Consider the following 19,301-nt stretch of genomic DNA (forward strand, 5'->3'; position numbering starts at 1 on the left):
GTTGCACTACATTGCATATGTATATGTATGAAATAAGCCAAAGGGAAATTGTGCTTCCAAATGGGCAGCAATTCCTTGCTTAGTTTGGATACTTGAGTCTAGCTGTTCCCTACTAGTGTCTCTCCATCAAGGCAAAAGGTAGGAGAAAAGGGGTTTGTAAAATGAATTGTGAGAGCCTGAGCACTAACAAATTTAAGATTCATTGAGCTAGGGCATAGCTTTTAGTCTCAGAATTCAAGGTAGCTTATAATGAACCCACTGTCTTCACCCCTGTTTCTACAGAGCATGCTGTTTTGTTGCTCTACACTCTTGACTTAGCCTCTGACATAGACAGTATTGTGGAAGAAGAGCACAGTTCTTACCACCTGGAACCGTAATGAACATTTGTTCTCAGTTAAAGAGAGATACATTTCTGCACAGTTCGCTACTGCAGATGAGTACGAACTATGGATACTGTGCCTAGTTGAAAACATCATTTGTCCCTACAAATGCAGATAACATCTCAGTGCTGAGATAACATCTCATCTTGAAGTGCTTTTTAGTTAGCAATTAAGAATGGAGGCTAGAGGAAGTGTGCAAAAGTAGGAGGTTAACCACACATGAGAGTCTTATGAAAGAAGTTTCTGTAGCAGTGCATAAAAAGCGGTAAAAGCCACACAGATCTGTCTTAACCTGTTGAACTTCCAAGGAGCAAACAGGGAGGAGCAATTATGTCAGCTGTTTGCACAGGCACATTAACCTTTCCACTTCACCTTCTACTTGTGCTTGTTCTGTAGTCCAGTTGCTTCGGGTCTTTCTCATTTGCAAGCTTGTGAAAGATACGAAGACATGTCAATTCACACTGCAAAAAAAGAAAAACGATTTCTTTTTACCTCAGAATCTGTGGCTGAAGGACATTCTGGTAAGTAAAAATTCTGATTATATCTTTGTTTTTATTAATACTTCTCAGTGAAGAATGCTATCTGATGAAAGTTCAGTCATATCTCTTGCAATGGAGAAACTGATGGAAAAACCCAATTGATTATTTTTAATAGATTTCAGATTAGTGTCTTTGTTTACTTGACTAGAATGTGTCCTATTTGTTTAATATGCAATATAATCTGGTATAGATAACTTAAAAAATTTGCTTTAGAAAGCATGGATTGGTCCTGTACAGGTAGACTTGCAGCAGCCATGTATAGAGGAATTACAATTTTACTTTTTATTCTGTAATGAAAAAAATAATACTTTATGCACATGTATATTATAGGTGGTCATTGAACTCCGAATCTCTGAAATGTTTGGAGTAATAAGCATTAATTTTCATCAGAGCTCTATTCCAGTGACTGCTATAATACTGCATGTGTCTATGTGTCACACTGCTCTCTCCAACACAAGTTTGCATATGGTGTAGGATGTACAGAACCATTGAATTTTCCAGGTCTGGAAGTGCAGACAATGCTTCAGCTCTAATTGCTGTTCACTAAAATCAGCTAATTTTCATACAGCTTTGTTTAAACCAACACCAATCTAGAATCCATGTTAACTGAGGGACTGGAGGAAGTTTGGACCTCCAAGAGGCACAGTAGTGAGTCAAATTTACAGTAAGGGTTCTAACATTTCCTTATATGTCAGTACCTTCATATGGAGCATTTTAGTGTTTAAACTAAAAAAAGCATTACTTCTTACTTTTTCCATAGTAGAAGGAAAGACAAAAAAAAAATAGTGAGAAAAACAGCGTGGTGTCAAAGATGGAACATTTGCAGACAAGTTTTTCTTGTGTATCCATATTCTCAGGACTCTTACTCATTAGGTGGGAATGGTACAGCATGAAACCAGTTATACCAGCCTGTCTGCCCGACTCCTACTGAACAGTCCAACTGCAAGACCACTGCAGCATGTGGCACCTATATCTTGAACCACCACAACCACTTGTTTGCTTTAGAACAGTGCACTGGCTGTTGTAACTGTGTACACAGCTGAAGGCAGTAAAACTTAACAGTCGCTGCTTGAGCATTGGACCCTTCGGTGTGGATCAATTTCACAGTCTTCAGAACTCAGTTTGTCTCAGGGTATCAAACTAGCCAGGTGATAAACTTTGGAACCAGGATTTGTAATCTTTGAGTGAATGTGCTTGCAAGAAATTTCAGGAAGATAATGTTTAAGCTGCGAAATAATGCAGCTTTACAGCTATCAAGTTGGTGTGGTTTTTGTTCCTTTGTTCTGTTTTGCTTTTTCTTCAAGCCTCTAAATTGTTGGACTGACTTTGCAAATGATCAAGAAGTGCACAGTGAAATGTGTACTTTCAGCTTGTTTGGGGAAAATGCTAGAAACAGAGCATAAAAGATACAGAAGTTGCTGATTCAGATTGTGAAAATTATGCCAGTGAAGAAGCAACCTCTACCCTTCCATAAAAAATCTCATGCTGATATTGAAGTCACTGTAGCCTGTATAAATAGAAGGGGCACATGTATTTTTAGCATTCATGCTTTGCTTTTGGGTTTAGTTTGTATTTGAGTGTGGTGATATTGATAGCACAATGGTCTATCTATTCAAAGCTACAGGCTAGCACATCTCCCTTTTTCTTGCTTTTAGATTGTACTTTAAGATATTACCCTATGGTTCACACAAAATTCAGTTTGCACTTAAACTTTGCATTGAATTACAGTCCTTTTGTGGTACAGAGTAACTCTAGTCTTGCCTTATAATTTCATTCTGATGTTTGCTTCCAAACTAGATTGTCTGCAAAAGTAAATAAGTAGTTTAAAGTGGTGTGGACATTCAGTTATGATTCTACATTAATTTTCTCTGTGGGCCCTTGAGAAAAGTTATTTTCGATTGGCAATTACATGTATAATTACACAGACTATTACAAACTATACAGGCACCTGACTTACTGATACAGACAGTGTTGTAGATCCAGCTGTTATCTATGTGGCTGAACATATTTTGGATAAATTTTTTCTGTAATGATGGTGGGTGAAAATTAATTCTTATTCCTCATGTTAGTTCTGCAGATATGCAACCTTTCAAACACGTACTTTGGAAGTAATAACATGGATTGCTTTTACCTGGTTCCGCTTACATTAACGAGATGTAATCAATTTGTCCACAAATTTGTTCATTAACTTTTAACGAGCCAAATGTGTTTGGCATATTGAGGTCTTATTTGGGCAACGGGTCACAGGTGCTAAAGACAGAACAGGTAAAACTTTTTTTCTGCAGTGCTTTTTTCCTAAAACAGGAGGACCAGCTCTCAGAAATAACTGTGAAAATTTGTGAGGGGCCAATATTTGTCCCTGAGAGAAAATTTGCAGAAGCTTTTCTAAACTTGAATGAGCCAGATAGCAGTGCATATTTGCAGGAGTGGACTTCAGTACCCTTTGTAGGGAGGGCAGTGTCTCTTGTCATCTGAAAGCGTTTGCATGTGAGATTTCAGAGGTCCACACTGCAGGTACAGAAGGGACAAACAGTACTGGAAATGCAAATCTCAGTTATAAGATGTAGGTTAAAACAAGTAATTCATACAGAAAATACAATACAAAGTTTAAAATAAAAGAGGAGAAGAGTGCAAAACTGCTACAGAAAGGTCCTAGCTTAAACACTTCCAAAACTACTACATCTTCTATTCTCCTGAAATTATTATTTCAGGAGAATAGAAGATTCTCCTGAAATTATTATTTCAGGAGAATAGAAGATTCTCCTGAAATTATTATTTCAGGATGCCTTTGCAAGCCTTTTTCATTGTACCCTCACTGAGAGGCTGCTGGCCTGTGCAGATGACAGTAAAATGTCAGATAGAAGTGACTTGAGGAGAGAAGTGAAAACATACCTTTCAGAATATAAGTTGGTAAAATTGCTTCTTGGCAGATGCCCTATAAAAAGAAGTTTCTTGCCCTCTGGGAATTAAATTTTATGAAGAAATCAATTTTTTTAATTACAAAAATAAATGCGATGTCTATCTTATTTTTATCTTCTAGATAAGATATGTGATCAGATAAGTGATGCTGTCGTAGATGCTCATCTCAGTATTGATCCAGATGCCAAGGTTGCCTGTGGTAAGTACAATCCAGACAGAAAAACAGATTAATGAAGTACAACAAGTAGTCAATGTTGATATAGTATCCTTTGATCCAAAATTCTTCCAATAGCTGGCTGTCAGTCAAGATTTCCACAGTCAGTCAAGAGGCCAGCTTTGGCTCACTTATTCAGAGGAGAAGAGGAGGCAGAAAAAACACTGCAAAAAATGAACAGAAATACACGTAGCTCAGTGCAAATTAAAAGTGATGACATATAAGAAGTAGAGCAGGAGAAGCCATTGGTATCAGAGAAAACTGTGGCTGTTGAAGATGATAATAAAGAGGAAACTAAGAAAATTAGGGAAAAAAAGAACTGAGGAAAGATATATGTCAAGGTGCATGTCTTTATAGGGCGAATACGGCGGTGCCTGTTGTTCACAGAAGGATAAGTTCATTTGAATGTGATTCTGATCAAAGTGGCTTGCTTTTTTTGTGGGACTTTCCATTAGGACTATGCTGTATTCTGCATGTATTAGCCGTATCACCCACAGAGGCTATGAACATATTATCCAATTGGAATAAGCTGGGTTGCCACAGTGGAATACGCACAGAAAGGGAACGTGTCTAAAGAGCTTTCCAAATACCATAATTTTATTTTTAGAACGAGCCATCAAGGTCGTAGTTACAGCACAGAGGACTAGCTGCATCCCATAAACACAGTGATCTAATCTGACACTTCATCTGAAAAATTTTATGTGAACCTTGATGCATAGATGTGAGCAGCGAGGAGATGTGGAGGGAGGGGTTAGCATAAGTGTTAGACTTGATGAAGGGTGTATTTCAATATTGCAGGCAGTTATGGTTCCAAAACTGCTGAAAAGCTGAAGATGATAACATAGGAATGCTGCAAAAATAACAACGAAAAATGTGATAAGAGATGTGAGAAACACCATCAGTTTGTCTTACCAAGACAGAAGACTGAGATGTGACATAATTACATAGATAGTAGGTCATATTGTTGTAGTAAATTTTTTTGTGATTGTTTGCTATGTGTTTTTACATAAAATGGAAAAGTTTGGAAACCAAGTGGACTCTTGAAAGAAACAAAGAAATAAAATATGAAGTGATTCTGCACAAAATTTGCCATGAAATTGCATTGCTTCTTGCTGCAGGATCTTGTAGAAGCTAAAAGTTTTTGTGGTTGCCAAGGGCAACTGGAGGAATTACAGTAACAAAAATATATCAAAGACTGGTAAAACCATCTGTTAATAAATTATGTCCCTTTAGCTTCAGGAAAATTCTGACCTGAAACTGTTGAAGACCAGGCAATTACTTGGAGAAACAGCCCTATATACTTGATCTATTCTTATAAATATTTTCTGCTGGCCTTTGTGGAGATAGGATAATTGGGTACAGGAGATCCCCACCCCATGCAGGCATTTAAATGTTCATATCAGATGAAGAGAAGAATGATTGCACACAGACCTTTAGGTATAAGGTGTAAGGCTAAGGCTTTACGCTGAGTTTCCCTTCTGATTAGTCCTTTGCTTGTAGAACCATCTTCAGGATCTCTCTGTGTAACTGTAGAATAGTAGCAGTAAAATTCTGATGTTTCATATTTTCTCCAGAGTGTGTAGCAAAAACTGGAATGATTTTGCTCTGTGGAGAGATCACATCCCGAGCTATAGTAGATTACCAACAAATTGTGAGAGAGACCCTTAAGAGGATAGGATATGATGACTCTTCCAAAGGTGAGTGAGATCCTACATGTGTTCATTCTTAAGTCTGTTCTGCGTGTGGCCAAAGTCATGTTTTTAATGTTCTTCTGGAGAAATAAGTGAAATGTGTATCCAGGCCTAGGAGAAAACTCACAGATGTTGTTTATGTGTAATTTTCAGTGTGTAGTATTGAAGGAGCTATTTTAAGGTGGCATACTTATAAAAGACTTATCTTGAAAGAGCCAGGTGTCTCTTGCTTCTCTGATGCAGAAGAGCTAGGTTTTGCACCTATGTCAGAAGGCGGGTGCATCTGTAGGTTTGTGCTATGAAAGCTTTAACACTGATGTTACTTGTCCTTGGGGTGCATAAGCCTGTGACACTTGAAGTTCACACAAATGGGAAGTCTTTATGTATTCTTAACATAGATCCCAAAGTAGTTTCCTTTCAGCAGTTGAAACACGTTACTATTTCCCTTCAGTCTTCCCTTTTCATGCATGATATATACATTTTTTCTCTAATTCTATTGAACCCTAGAACACGCTACAAGAAAAACTGAATATCGGTTTCTGGCAACATTTTCCACACTACTCTCCCAGATTTAATAGCAAATAGTTTGAACCCCAATAATAATAAACAATGTAACAAGCTTGGGTGGGGCAGCTTGTAGGATTACACTTATGCTGTCAATTTCAAGAATTTAAGTTTGACCTAATAGAACTAATTTTCCCATATCGTGGAACTGATATATAAATGTGCTCATTGTCTGCTTCTGTTGGCAATAAAAAAATGTAGTACAGGAAGTTTACGTGTTCAGAGTTTTGAAAGTTTTAGCCAAGATAACTAGATAATCCTTAAAAACTTCTCCAGCAATTTGTGAACTCTTGGGAATATGTGACCTAACTTCCCAAAACTTCCCTCACTAGGACTGGACTATAAGACTTGCACAGTTTTAGTGGCCTTGGAACAGCAGTGTAAAGAGATCAAGGATGCTATCTCCCATGGCAAGTGTGATGACGACATTGGAGCAGGGGATCAGGTAATTCCAGACATTTACTCAAATCTAGTAAATGTGCAAGCAATTGCAATTACATTGGACCAGAGACTTTCCTTAAAAACTATTGTGCAAACTGTAAGAACTAGAACTCTTTTAAATCACCAGAAGTGCAAAAAAAGTATCGCAGCCTTCACTAGTTTCAAGGAAAGTGGCTTTCCCTGTATCAAGTGGCCTTAACGGGATAGAGCTACAATTTCATTTTTGTCAGTTGGTTAGCTTCTGGTCTTTCAAGTCCTTGGTTAGCCTAGTTTTACTTCTTAGGCAACAACTGCTGTGAGATTTCAGTTGTCATGTGCGGGGAGAAAACTAAGCAGTCTTAATGAGCTTTATGTTTATGAAGACTTTGAAGAGGGATCTTATGGATTTTTAAGGCAGAACCATTCTTGGGAACCAGCCCCTGCTGTGGTTCTGATTCTTGCACATAAATGTTATTTCAGGCTGGTTATGTGTCAAAGGGTGTCAACTCTGCATGTTGCTGCTGTCTCTTGCTAAGCTTGGGTGATTTTAAAGTACTATGTGGCAAAGACAAGTGCAGAAATGGAAAGCGAATATGGAAATGAGCAGCTTATTTTCCCATTTTTCAATGCAGTTCCCTGTTTTTTGATGCAGGGTTTGATGTTTGGCTATGCCACTGATGAAACTGAGGAATGTATGCCCTTAACAATCCTCCTGGCACACAAACTAACTGCAACTATAAGGGCTCTGGAACGGAATGGAACATGGCCTTGGGTTAGACCAGATGGGAAAACACAGGTTTGTAACATTGATGCATGAACTGTAAAGGTGAGAGACAATAGCAATTATTTACCCCATATGCTACTATATCAGATTTCATGTTTGTCAAAAATGGTGCTGTCATTATTGTGATCCAAGGAGGTGTGAGTTTGATAAGGTAGCACATATGGTTTGTTTAAACTGTTCTATCAGTGTCTTAGCAGGTCTCCTCAAAACAATACTTGTATTTTCCTTCTTTTCCCCCTGGAAATTAAGAATATCAGCAAACTACCAGTGATCAGCTGGATTTTTTTTTCCTGAGTAAATATAACCACTGACAGCTGTGTTGCAGAGCTGAGTGGATGAGTCACTGAGCCTATTGTAAGTGTAACTACTTTGGATGTCTCAAAGACTGTAAGTTCTGTCTTCCAGGCTGTAAAATCTGCAGGAAAGGAAAGGAAAGGAAGGACATGCATGTGGCATTTCTAAGACAGCAAGATGTTTTAGTCTTAAGTTCTGGTATTTAGTGTGGAATTGCATTGGGTTATACTGCTGCTGTTGTTGCAGTACAACATGGATTTAATCCCTACATCTTGACAGGACTATGTGAACATGTGAATAAGCTGATTTCTCTAAGATGTACCTATTCAAGCATGTCTGAAGGATGGGAAAGTAGAGAGACCACTCTAGTCTGTAAGAAAACAGATACTAAGGATGAAGCAATGCCAGTTAATATTTGCATGTACATAGAAGCCATGTACAATGGTTGGGAGCAAAGGATACAGCCTATAATCTGATCTACAGTTGTTCGTTTTAGCAGGGTTCTCCAAAATTTATTTAGGCTTTACTTTGGTAGTCTACTATCTGAAATTAGGTTAGCATACCAAACCATGAATGATTTTAGCATCAACTGCTAAAATCGTAGGATTTTGTAACTTCCTTGTTGTTTTGCTTTTCTGTGGCGATATGTGATGTCCTTTATTAGCTCTTCTGGTAGTAGTACTTCAGTATTTTCTGTATTTCTTTTTCTTTACAATGACTTTAAGCACTGACAGCAATCCATCATTTTTCATTCCATTTCTCTTCATCTGTTAATTTTTGGCTGCAGAAAATAGCTGAGGTTCATTTGCAGCTTTCAGACTGGTTCTTTTGGCCCTGAGTGTTCACTGTCCTTTTTTTTTTTTTCTCACCAGGTTACAATGGAATACAAGGAGTGTAATGGCATACTGGAGCCCATCCGAGTGCACACACTGGTGATTTCAGTAAATCATGCCCCAGACATAACACTGCAACAAATACAGAAGGAGCTAATGGAGAAAGTTGTTAAAAAAGTCATTCCAGAGAAGTATCTTGATGAGGACACCATTTATCATCTCCTTCCAAGTGAAAAGTTTATAGAAGGTGGTCCTAAGGTACTTTGAAAAATGATAGCCTATACAGACTTGGATTCTACTTTGCCACATGCTTGTGAATGTTCTCTTAAACAATAGTACAGTGAACTAGCATACCTTTAATCAAGAAAATCTATACATTTTTAAGGAAGCTTCAGTCATCCCTACTGGAGTTTTCTTACTGGACAGCTGGTATCTAAACTGAAGCTCTACCTGCTTTGACAGCAAAATGTACAGATTCTTGGATCTCCATCTTGCTTCCAGAAAGTATTTTAAATGAGCAAAATCCAGTCCTTAAGTTACATGCTAAAATGTCTGGCTGGAACTATCTCTTCACTTTCATGATAAAAATCAAAAACAGGAATAACAATAGAAATTATTTGTAAAGTGGAACGAATTTCAAGGGAGTCCTAATGTATTAAGTCTCTCTGACTAAGTAGTCATTGGAATTTGATGCATGTTCTGCTTACCATGTGCTGGTACTAGATAAGAAGGTCATTGCTGTGAAATTGTAAAAAAATTATGTTACAGAAAACTTTACAGTTTTGTATGAAGACTTCATAAGAATTAAAACTACAAGATCTGCTTATGATGACACTGGGATGATGTAGGGATACCCCTTTCAATGAGAAAAAGATGTCAGCTTTGCTCCCACACTACTTATTTGGAGATATAAAAATAGTGGATTAGTGCAGTTTATCTTCTTTTAGGATGGAATTTCTCAGCACTCTGGAGTTCATTTATCAACACACCATTGCCAGCTTTGCTAATCTGACAGAGAGGCAGTAATTCTCTGCTGGTTGAGCAAGTTAGATCAGTTCATCAAGTTGTAGGAGGCAGAAAAATGTCTACGCAAGAGCATGGGACTCCATTGTCAGGAGCACAGGAGTGAAGGAAGAAGAGTAGTATCACTTGTGTCACCAGTGTCACTACTGAACCATTAACATGAACTGAGCTAGAGTTTCTCAGTACTCATGTTCTGACAGCACTGAGTTGCAGTTACGTGAAGCCCCTGCTTCCCATTTAACATGGGTATCTAAGTGAAGCTCGTTAACCTTTTCGGTCATATGTGATCTGCGTTTGTTGCTTTAAATTCTTGGCCTTCATCAAAGTGTTGCTGAGTGAAGACTTCGTCCAGTAACCCAGAAACACTATTTCATGATTGCTGATTTGAAGTGAGCTTTCTTTTTGTCGTGTTTACAGTTGTGCCACATTCTTAAAGGTTTTCAAAAGTGACTGTAGCCCAGACAGCTTAGTACATCTCTGAAAAGTATTCCAGTCATGTAGAGAACTCTTACATTAAACAGTTGCATGTGAATGTGAACACTGTGAACGGAGTTGTATCTGTGGCAAATACCAAACAAAGCTATACCCACTAACCTAGTATGGGACTGGATGAGCTCTTGTGTCTGTGAATATACTCAGTTGTTTGTCTTTCAGACCGATGCTGGACTGACTGGTCGGAAGATCATTGTTGATACATACGGAGGCTGGGGAGCCCATGGTGGAGGTGCATTCTCTGGGAAAGATCCCTCCAAAGTTGATCGTTCTGCAGCCTATGCAGCTCGCTGGATTGCAAAATCTCTGGTGAAAGCTGGTCTCTGTAAAAGGGTACTAATCCAGGTGAGACAAACCATGAAAGTAATACACCAAATTCTGAGACATTCCGGCCTGGGCTGCACAGCACATTGCAGTTATGGTAGCACTGTCTAGGTGTAGTTGTGCAACTTGCTGTATTAAATGATTATATTGGTTGTAACTTAATCTGTTTTAAACTGCATTTGAAATTACGTTCACAATCCTAGTACACTGCTATGGTGTGAGATTTGATTAAAAGCAAAATTCACTTGTTTTAGAGAGTTTAAAGCAAGAACAACCTTCATTAGCCTTGTATACTCAGAACAAAATGCCCTTCTTTCCTTGTGCAGGAAATTTTGTTATTACTATGTCTAAGAAGCAGAAGGAGGTGTTTTATTGACACACAGACAGTTTCACCATTAAACATGAACCCAGCGTGGCTGTTAAACAAGTGAAGTTTGCCTAGGCAGTTTGCAATACTAGTTTATGAACATACTCGTTTTCAGTAGCTGCTACATAATAACTCATTACACCACTCATTTACTAAATAAGTAAAATGTAGCAGCAATCTGGGTGATGTTTTGCTGCGGAGGTGTGTTTAAAACATTTTACGTTCTCCGTGGACCAAAAGAAAAGCCCACTGGATGTAGTTATGATCCATGGCATAAGTATCCAGACATCTCAATTAGGAACAAGGCTCCTTGCTTTAGATGTTGTGCATGTGTTTGATATCTGATAGTTTGGAGTTAGTCAGGAAAAGGCGAGACTGAGAATAAGCCAGGCACAAAGAAGTGTTGGTTAGCCAGTTGTTGATAATTTTTTTTTTTTTCTGAAGGGACAGAAGATAAACTTCTGATTTCTTGGTATGCACATTTTGAGTGTCATTTTTGAACACCTACATCACTGTCTTTATTTTTGAGTTAGGTGGGAACATTGTCATTCCAGTAATTTTCGGGGACCTTCTCTCAGACATGAACCTTTCTCTAGACAAGGCAAGTCTGACTTTTTTAACAGTAAATTATGGAGATGTCAGATATTAGCAAAGAAGATAAGATGGAGGATGGGAGAGCAGAGAAGCCAATGTCCTGTGAAGTCAGGGAGGGCTGGATTAAAGATTAACAAAAGGAGAAACGAAGTGGAAACACAAAAGTGTTTTCAGCCCATTAATAGCTGTGTGCTACGCTGAGACTTTGCCAGCCTCCACTGAGGTTGACAACTGTTTTTCCTATGGATATTGTTTACATGCTAACCAACTCTCATACTGAAAGGGCAAGATGGATAGTAGAGGGAACTGCGTGAAGAATGGCAGTACCTGAGAAGGACAGAAAGTACCCCTTTTGCTTTAAAGGAATGTCACCCACGTCTGGTATTTGACCAGGCTGAACATTCTCTGAGGAAAACATAATTTTCTGACATAAAAGACAAATAGCAAAAGCATATCCCCTGGTTTCCTTTATGGAGACAAGATGTTCGCAAACTACCCTGACACATGTGACGAGCCTTTCCTTCCTCTTAAGCAAAAGGTAGGAAGGTCTGTGTTAACCGTATTTGGGTTGTTTCCATGTGTCCTACAGCTATCATATGCTATTGGTCTGAGTTGTCCTCTTGCAATCTCGGTGTTTCATTATGGAACATCAGACAGATCTGAAGAAGAACTGCTTGAAATTGTCCAGAAAAACTTTGATCTGCGCCTTGGAGCTATCATAAGGTTTGTGTGATGTTAGTATTTGCTGTATGGAATCATGTCTTTAATGCTCTCTTTAACAGTTTGATGTTTAACTTTCTGGCTTATAACCTCAAGAAACTCACCTTTGTCATAAATTGCTAACTGGTATAATTTCTGCTCTTCCTTCATCCGTGCTCCCAGCACAACATAACAGGGCCAATTGATAAATCTAGCCACAAAATGCACTGAATAACTAAGACCTACCTAAATTACACCAGGTATGTCTACACGCAACCCCGATAGTGAATTATGTTGCAGTTCATTAGCCAGGTGGTAGTTTGCTTGGTAAAGTAGAATTAAAGTTTAACATAAGATGTAGTTAGGCTTTCCAGTTTGCTTACAGGGTGTGTAAGGCTCCACATCGCTGCCTTGTCTGAAAGGCAGCAGAAATATTGGCTCTTTCTGAAAGCAGTACTGAGGTAAGTGTGGTCTCCGTGCCTTTGATGTTCAGCTGGCAACAACTTATGAGACAGCTGCGAGGAGATGGAAAGGCTCTGGTGCTCTCACGTCACAAGCAATCCTGTTGAAATGAGTGGGACATTACGTGCAGTAATTTGCCCTGGCACACACAGAGGGAAACTGAACACTGAGAGCCTGTCTCTGGTTGCCATGCAGTTTTGTGCAGCCTGTTTGAAGTCAACTAAAGGTAACTAAAGAGGAATCCAGGTTTCTTACATGCTCTCTAAGGATCTGGTAACTGAACTATTGTGTGAATTTAAAACCAGAACAAGAATAGCCATGAGATGAACTGTCTTGAAGACAAAATTCAGTTGTGATCAAATGTGTCATTGAGGCTACCATGCAGCCAGAGAGCACGTGCAAACCCAAACCTAATAACTATTGCCTTTTGCAGCTCACCTTTTCTGGAATACTAATGGGCCTGAAAAAACAGGTCTTTTAGTCTAGTATAATCCTTACACATAAAGAAGCATGGGAATTACTCTTTTCTTTGAGAGAAGAAAGGGCTGAAGGAGAGAAACAGATCAGCACCTGTCCTTATCATCAGTTACCCACCTGCGTTCCAGTGAGCTGTAATTTGACCTGAGCATTTTTCATTGATTTTTCTCCCATTTATGACTAACTTATATGATTCTTTATGTGAACTTCTAAGAGGCACAGTTTTCTTGCCTATTTGTAGTACAGCTTCCTAAGACCTAATGGTACAGGTTCATCTTCTCAGTCCTGATGAACTTCCTCATCCCTTGGCTGATTTTCACCAAACCTGTCCTCTTAAAAGTTTTGTGATATACACAACTAGTGGAGAGAAACTAATGGAAACACTATAGCTTTTCTCTTTTAAGGGAGCATCCACATTGTGAGTTCAAGCGAAATTGACATGGGAGTTCAACTTGAGATAGATACCAGCAAGAACTTGAGTCCATGCAGACTTTGTCATTTTGAGCAATGCAGGTTTTAAAAGTTCTGTTCTAAAATGCTGAAACATGTATGTTAGCTATCTCATTATTTGAGAAAAATGCTTTTAATGGTTCACTTAAGATCATTCAAGTCTCTATATTCCAGGGCAATCTTGAGCATATTTGACTCTGAGGGAAAAAAATATCAACATGTTAGTGAATAAGAGGACTTTTTTTTTCCCTTAAAAAGGAAAGACATTTCTGACAAGCTGTATCAACTGATATGGTCAGCCTTTTGCATTCCTTTTCAGAGTATGGAATATATATGCTGAGGCCAGAGCTGACTTATTACTTTAATAGTCTGAGATAATGTGAGGCATTATGGCAACTTCTATTGATAAATAATGTTTTCCAAGTGTTATCAGTTCACAAATACAATCAAAACTGTTCTTTAACTTTGTCATTATGGTAGTTCATCACTAACAATATTTTGTGTGGTGATTCCCAGACGTTTACCTTGATTTGTTGGGTTAAAATATGCTGCATTTTAAAAATACACAGAGTCCTGGAAGTGGTGAAGGCAGTAGAAAAGGAAGAAAGCTGGCAAAACCATGAGCATCATTGAGTGAATATTTCCTTGTTGAACATCACCTCACAATATTTAAAATCCTGGAAGTGGTGCTGGCTGTCCATTCTAGCCAACTATTCATTGACATACTTTTCATTTAGTCAGCACTCATATTTTGATGCCTTCTGGCTTAGGGTCAAGCACAGATGACTACTACAGTAGCCATTGTAGAATGTGACCATGTTGCACAAAATACTACTTGAAGCAAGACATAGCTGCTCTATGTCATAAATGTCCACATAAGTGTGAGAACGTGTGATCTCTTCACCATCTGAAATGTATTGACTATCCTGTTGGTGTTTGTACTTCTTACTTTGTCATTTCTCCACTACTTTTCTCTCCAGCAGTTTACAACATGAATCATCTATTCCAAATGTACTTTCAAAGATAATTAAAGCAAGATAATACAATAGAAGAAAGCCCAAGCAGATGAAAATGTTTCAGGCCTTTCATGAAACAAAGAGAAACTTCCATGTAGATACCGGTAGCCAACCATTTAGCACAGCTGCCATCCACTATACTATGCAGGCTAAAAAGCACTTTCACCTTCATTATTTATCTAGTTATAATTAACTCATCTTAAGCACCCTACTCTAAATGGTGACTTAGTGTATCTACATAAGCAGTTAAACCTCCACAGTTACCTAGTCTACTAGATCATCATCTTTGGCAGCTTCTTTTGAGGTCGTTTTCTTTCTGGCCCAGTAGCATTAGAAAATGTCCCACGTTACACTTGAAATAACAGAAAACACATTGATGCTTGCCCAGGTGTAGCTGGACTTGGTTCCAATTAAAATGCTTCTGCATTGTAACATTTATAAAGCCTAACTGCACGCTTACTGCACCTCTGAGACACTGGAAGACACCTGGCTATTTCTAGTCACTTTAAAGTTGAAACCATCAGCTCACTGTCTTTCTTTCTGTAAATCTGCGTGGGGAAGGAAATGACACCAAGGTTTTACTGTCATTCTCCTGGGGATGATACTGATTATGCTTCTGGTATTTCCAGATCATAATGTACGTTGGAGTAGAGGTAAGTGTAAGAGTCACCTTTGGTTTTTTCTTTTCATTTAGGGAGCTGGATTTGAAGAGGCCAATCTATCAAAAAACAGCATGCTATGGGCACTTTGGAAGAGAAGAATTTACATGGGAAATACCCAAAAAGCTTGTGTTTTAAGCTTTTCAAAACATTTCATGTTATTGACAGGGGGCTTAATAACCAGGTAAAATTTTAAGCAGTTCAAGAAAAGACTGTATGTACACTTAAATGACATTCTGTAGTTAATAGACATACTAAAAATTATTTGTTTTTGATTTCTAACTTTCGTAGTGGCCTTACACTTCAAATGCATGTAGCTCTATCTAATATAGTCTTCAGCTTTGTCTTTGGTAATATGTGAACAATTTAGGCATTTGACTGTGATCAGATATAAAGTGCACAGATGGTTGTGGAAGTTGATGCCATTCCTATTCTGTCAGGGCAGCCCACTATTGCTTACCCAGTTAAATTTGTACTGAAGAGGATGAAGTTGGAGAGGTAACTTCAAGAGCTCCCCATGAGAGGAAAGCAGAAATAGCACAAACTGCCATAATTATTTGGGCCAGGTCTTCCAAGACTATAGCTTTAGTTTAAGTACTTCAGTGAATTTTAAGCAAATTAGTAAAAATACCCATTTCTTATCATTAGTCACTGTAACCTTAAAAATACCTAGCTATGAGGCAGTGTTATTTGTTTGCTTTTAACATTACATATCTGTGAAAACTGATGAACTCCTATGTTTTAATTCTTTTGTTCATTTATAGTTACTCCTTCTCAAACTTGAATTTTCCATGTCTGCATGAATTGGGATTGGCTGTATAAATTTTCAATTAAATTTAATTTGGCAACTTCTGAAATGTAAAAAAAAAATGTTGTAAAAAGCACTTAGAGGACATGACTTTCCTTTTAATTCTCTGGATGAAAACATAAATGGAGAGAGAGAGAATGCAAAATCATTCAGCTTTTCTTCAAGGACTAGAGAGAATGAAAACACTTGTATATGGAAATTAGCAATTCTGACAAGCAAATTCATCATTAAATTGGTAACTAAGACAGAATGTTGGAATGATGTAGCTACTCTTAATACCAGGGAGTTCTGATAAACAATTAAGCAATAAGGTTCCCTCACCCCTGTTAATGGAAAAGTAAAGGCTTCAGTGATAAGTCTAATCAAATGCAAGTAGTTGAATATAACATTAGTCTCAAGCAAGTTTTAAAAGGCTGCTTCCTTTCCTGCAAAGGCTGATCCATCCATTGCTCCTTGGATAGACCAGAGCTGAAGTGAGCTCACTGAACAACTGTACCTGTGTCTCACCTGGCCTGGTACAGTTAACCCAATCTAGCACAGTAACTGCTGCAGTCCTTGTGACCTACAGATGAGGCACTTATTTTTTTCCGTTAGAAAACCAAATGCAATTCTTTTGTGGGCATTTTTTAAATGTTTTAAATTTTTTGTATTTAATGACGATTTTCCTTTTTATCACAGGACCCTGGACCTTATCTTTGCCTGAAACTAATCACATTTAGTATGCATATGGTCTTGTAGGCATAAAGCATAGCATTAAACTTCATTAGAATTTGCTCAAATTGGTATTTTCTAGAAAATAGTAATGCGGCTTGCTAATTCTGAAATGTCAAAATAATAAAATATTAAAAATGTTTTAATAAATAGTGGCACGAAGTTAAAATGGCAAGGGATTGCAGAGATCACTATACACTAAACTGATAGCAATTTCAGTAAATGGGCATATAGTGTTATTTTAACAAGTCTCAATTTCATTGTCATAAGACTTCACCCTTCCAAAGCTAAATAGAGCTTTGTTAAGAAGCTGTGATGCTTTCTTTCTCATGGAAGAAGAGCATTTTGATGAAATGTCTTTTGTTAAATTGAATGAGGAAATTATTTGTTCGATGGAGGTGTCTGTTAATCGCTGCTCACTGTCAAACAAACAGAACACAAACAAACAAGCCCCCACAAAACCCCCACGGTGCACTTCAGACAGTAAGAACACATTCCTGCAAGACTCCTTTCACCTTGCTTTCTGACTTCAGAGTTGAAGACATTTTCTTCAAGGAATTGGATAGATTACTAAGCTTTGCTTCCCCTGGTCGTTGATTGGTGTTCCAAAGTAGCCAGGAGTACCACCTGCTGAAGAAATCCCTAAATATGGATTGGAACAGGTACAGTGTACATTAAGACTCTAGAGATCCTGTCTAAAAATTTTAGTGAGTTTTCTAATGACTAGTGAATTAATTTTATTTATAGAGGGTAGCTAATTTGCCCTATGTAAAAAAACTCTTAAAAAACAGAAAAAAGACATATGCCCTGTTTGAAACCAGCAAATAGAGAAAAGATACCTCTGCTAAGTTTGTATTGTCTAGTCCAAAGCCAGACACAAAACTATTGCTCCACAAAACTAGCGAAATAATCTTTTTTTGAATGATTGGCGCGTTCTCTCATTACCATTCTGGAAAAGAATGACTTAAACTAGAACCTAAACTGTAAAAAAGGGTTCCCAAATCAGATATAAACTTTAACATGGCAGATTGCTGAAAAATTAGCTAAATTCAAATGTAGCCTCCATCCAGGGACCAATTGAAATATCTTTATTTATTTATTTATTAAACTTACTGTTTTAATATCAGATGCATAGGGTCTTATTTGAAATATGTGGTTACAAAGTCTTATAAAAATCTCCCAGTATATAGCAGGTCATAATCTGCATAGGAAAAAAAATTGTAAGAGAAGAAGAAGAACACAACAGTTTATGCATTGTGTTTTGCAACTTCATCCGCAGTAGCAGGCTGTACAGATATTCAGCTAACACAAAGAGCTGCATGAATGGAAAATTTGTACTGCACAAAATTATTTGGGTGTAACATGTGGAGGTATTAGTGACTGCTCTGAAAAAGAGTTTTTTCAAACAGCGAGTTTGCGTAGGCACTTCCCAAAGATGGTTATTCTTGCTGGATTGTGTGAGGCAGAATTAAGCCTAAATCTTTCAAAGGGGCATGGTTTCACTCAATCCTAGAACAGGCAATTAGGAAAGAAAATGAATGGACAGAAGTGCCAGCTTGGCTGTAAAAGTGCCTTTTGTGTATTTCTGACCTCAGAAGAAATGGAGGGTCTCTGCATGCAAAACGAAGATATTAAATTAAGAAAGGTCAAACTTCTGTTTGCTTTGTGTGAGGAATAGTTTTATGACTCATGCTTTCAGAGTACCTCACAAGAGCAGTTGCACTAAAAAATACAAACACTGAAGAAGTATTTAATCTTCTCTCTGAGATGTACTTTTAAAATAGATTTTCATCTGTGCTGAACCTAATGAACCCTATCTGGAGCTATGGAGATATTATTATATGTGCCATTTTTCTAGTTATATTTTGGATAAATGCAAAATAGAATGCGAATTCAGTGCTATTTAATTAATGTAATCCCCAAGAAGCTGAAAGCAATTACTGGAATGGAAATTAAAGGGCGTATCTTTACTATGCACCAATAGACAGAAGGAACTTTTCATTTATGGCACCCCAGTTTATGGCTCTGCCCTGTCTTGACCTTGTGACACAAAAGGAAATTCTTTCTTTACCACCTTCCTTTTTGGCCAGAACGGCTTGTGGTTCATTCTGAGTGAAGCTGTAGAAGGAAGAGCACTAGACGAGAGTTAAAATGGGAAGGCCGGAGCACAGCTCCACCATCGTGCTGCAGCCCGGTGTGGTGGTCAGAACTGGAATGCAAACTAGTAACAGTGGAACAGGAATGCAAACTAGGCACAACCTTGTTTTCCTCTGCTTTTCAACAGGAAGTATGCCGGCACATAAAACCTTTCCGCCTTTAACAACCTTAAAAAAATGAAAAAAAAAAATTAAAAATCCATAGGCCTCTCCCGAGAAGCGCTTGGACAATGCTCATGGGTGTGACTCCCGAGCAGGGTCCTGTGCAGGGCTCGATGATCCCTATGAGTCCCTTCCAAGTCGGCACATTCTGTGATTCCTAGGGCGAAACGCCGCGGGCAGCAGGGCGAGAGGGCGAGCTGCTCTTCCCGCGGCCACCGGGAGCGGGAGTGGGAACGGGAGCGCGCTCGGGCTCGGGAGCGCGC

The 19,301-nt window shown here is 38.3% G+C and overlaps 1 protein-coding gene across 3 annotated transcripts; it reads left to right on the forward strand.

Moving 5' to 3' along the window:
- The first annotated feature begins 539 nt into the window (after positions 1 to 539).
- Positions 540 to 17,991, forward strand: LOC127466569 (S-adenosylmethionine synthase-like). 3 transcript variants are annotated; one of them, XM_051777464.1, is made up of 10 exons: positions 550 to 901; positions 3,960 to 4,037; positions 5,627 to 5,749; positions 6,640 to 6,752; positions 7,380 to 7,523; positions 8,678 to 8,896; positions 10,316 to 10,498; positions 12,028 to 12,161; positions 15,237 to 15,385; positions 16,688 to 17,991. In XM_051777464.1, the coding sequence occupies exons 1-9, from the start codon at positions 829 to 831 to the stop codon at positions 15,337 to 15,339; spliced, it is 1,170 nt and encodes a 389-aa protein (XP_051633424.1). In that variant the 5' UTR covers positions 550 to 828; the 3' UTR covers positions 15,340 to 15,385; positions 16,688 to 17,991. The 3 variants fall into 3 exon arrangements, with proteins under 3 accessions (XP_051633425.1, XP_051633424.1, XP_051633423.1); XM_051777463.1 differs by having other exon boundaries at positions 551 to 901; positions 15,237 to 17,991; XM_051777465.1 differs by lacking the exons at positions 12,028 to 12,161; positions 15,237 to 15,385; positions 16,688 to 17,991 and adding an exon at positions 11,378 to 12,003 and having other exon boundaries at positions 540 to 901.
- The last annotated feature ends 1,310 nt before the right edge of the window (positions 17,992 to 19,301 follow it).

Source organism: Manacus candei, unplaced genomic scaffold, assembly GCF_025592945.1.
Source record: "Manacus candei isolate 608988 ecotype Guabito, Panama unplaced genomic scaffold, ASM2559294v1 h1tg000010l, whole genome shotgun sequence".
NCBI classification, from domain to species: Eukaryota; Metazoa; Chordata; class Aves; order Passeriformes; family Pipridae; genus Manacus; species Manacus candei.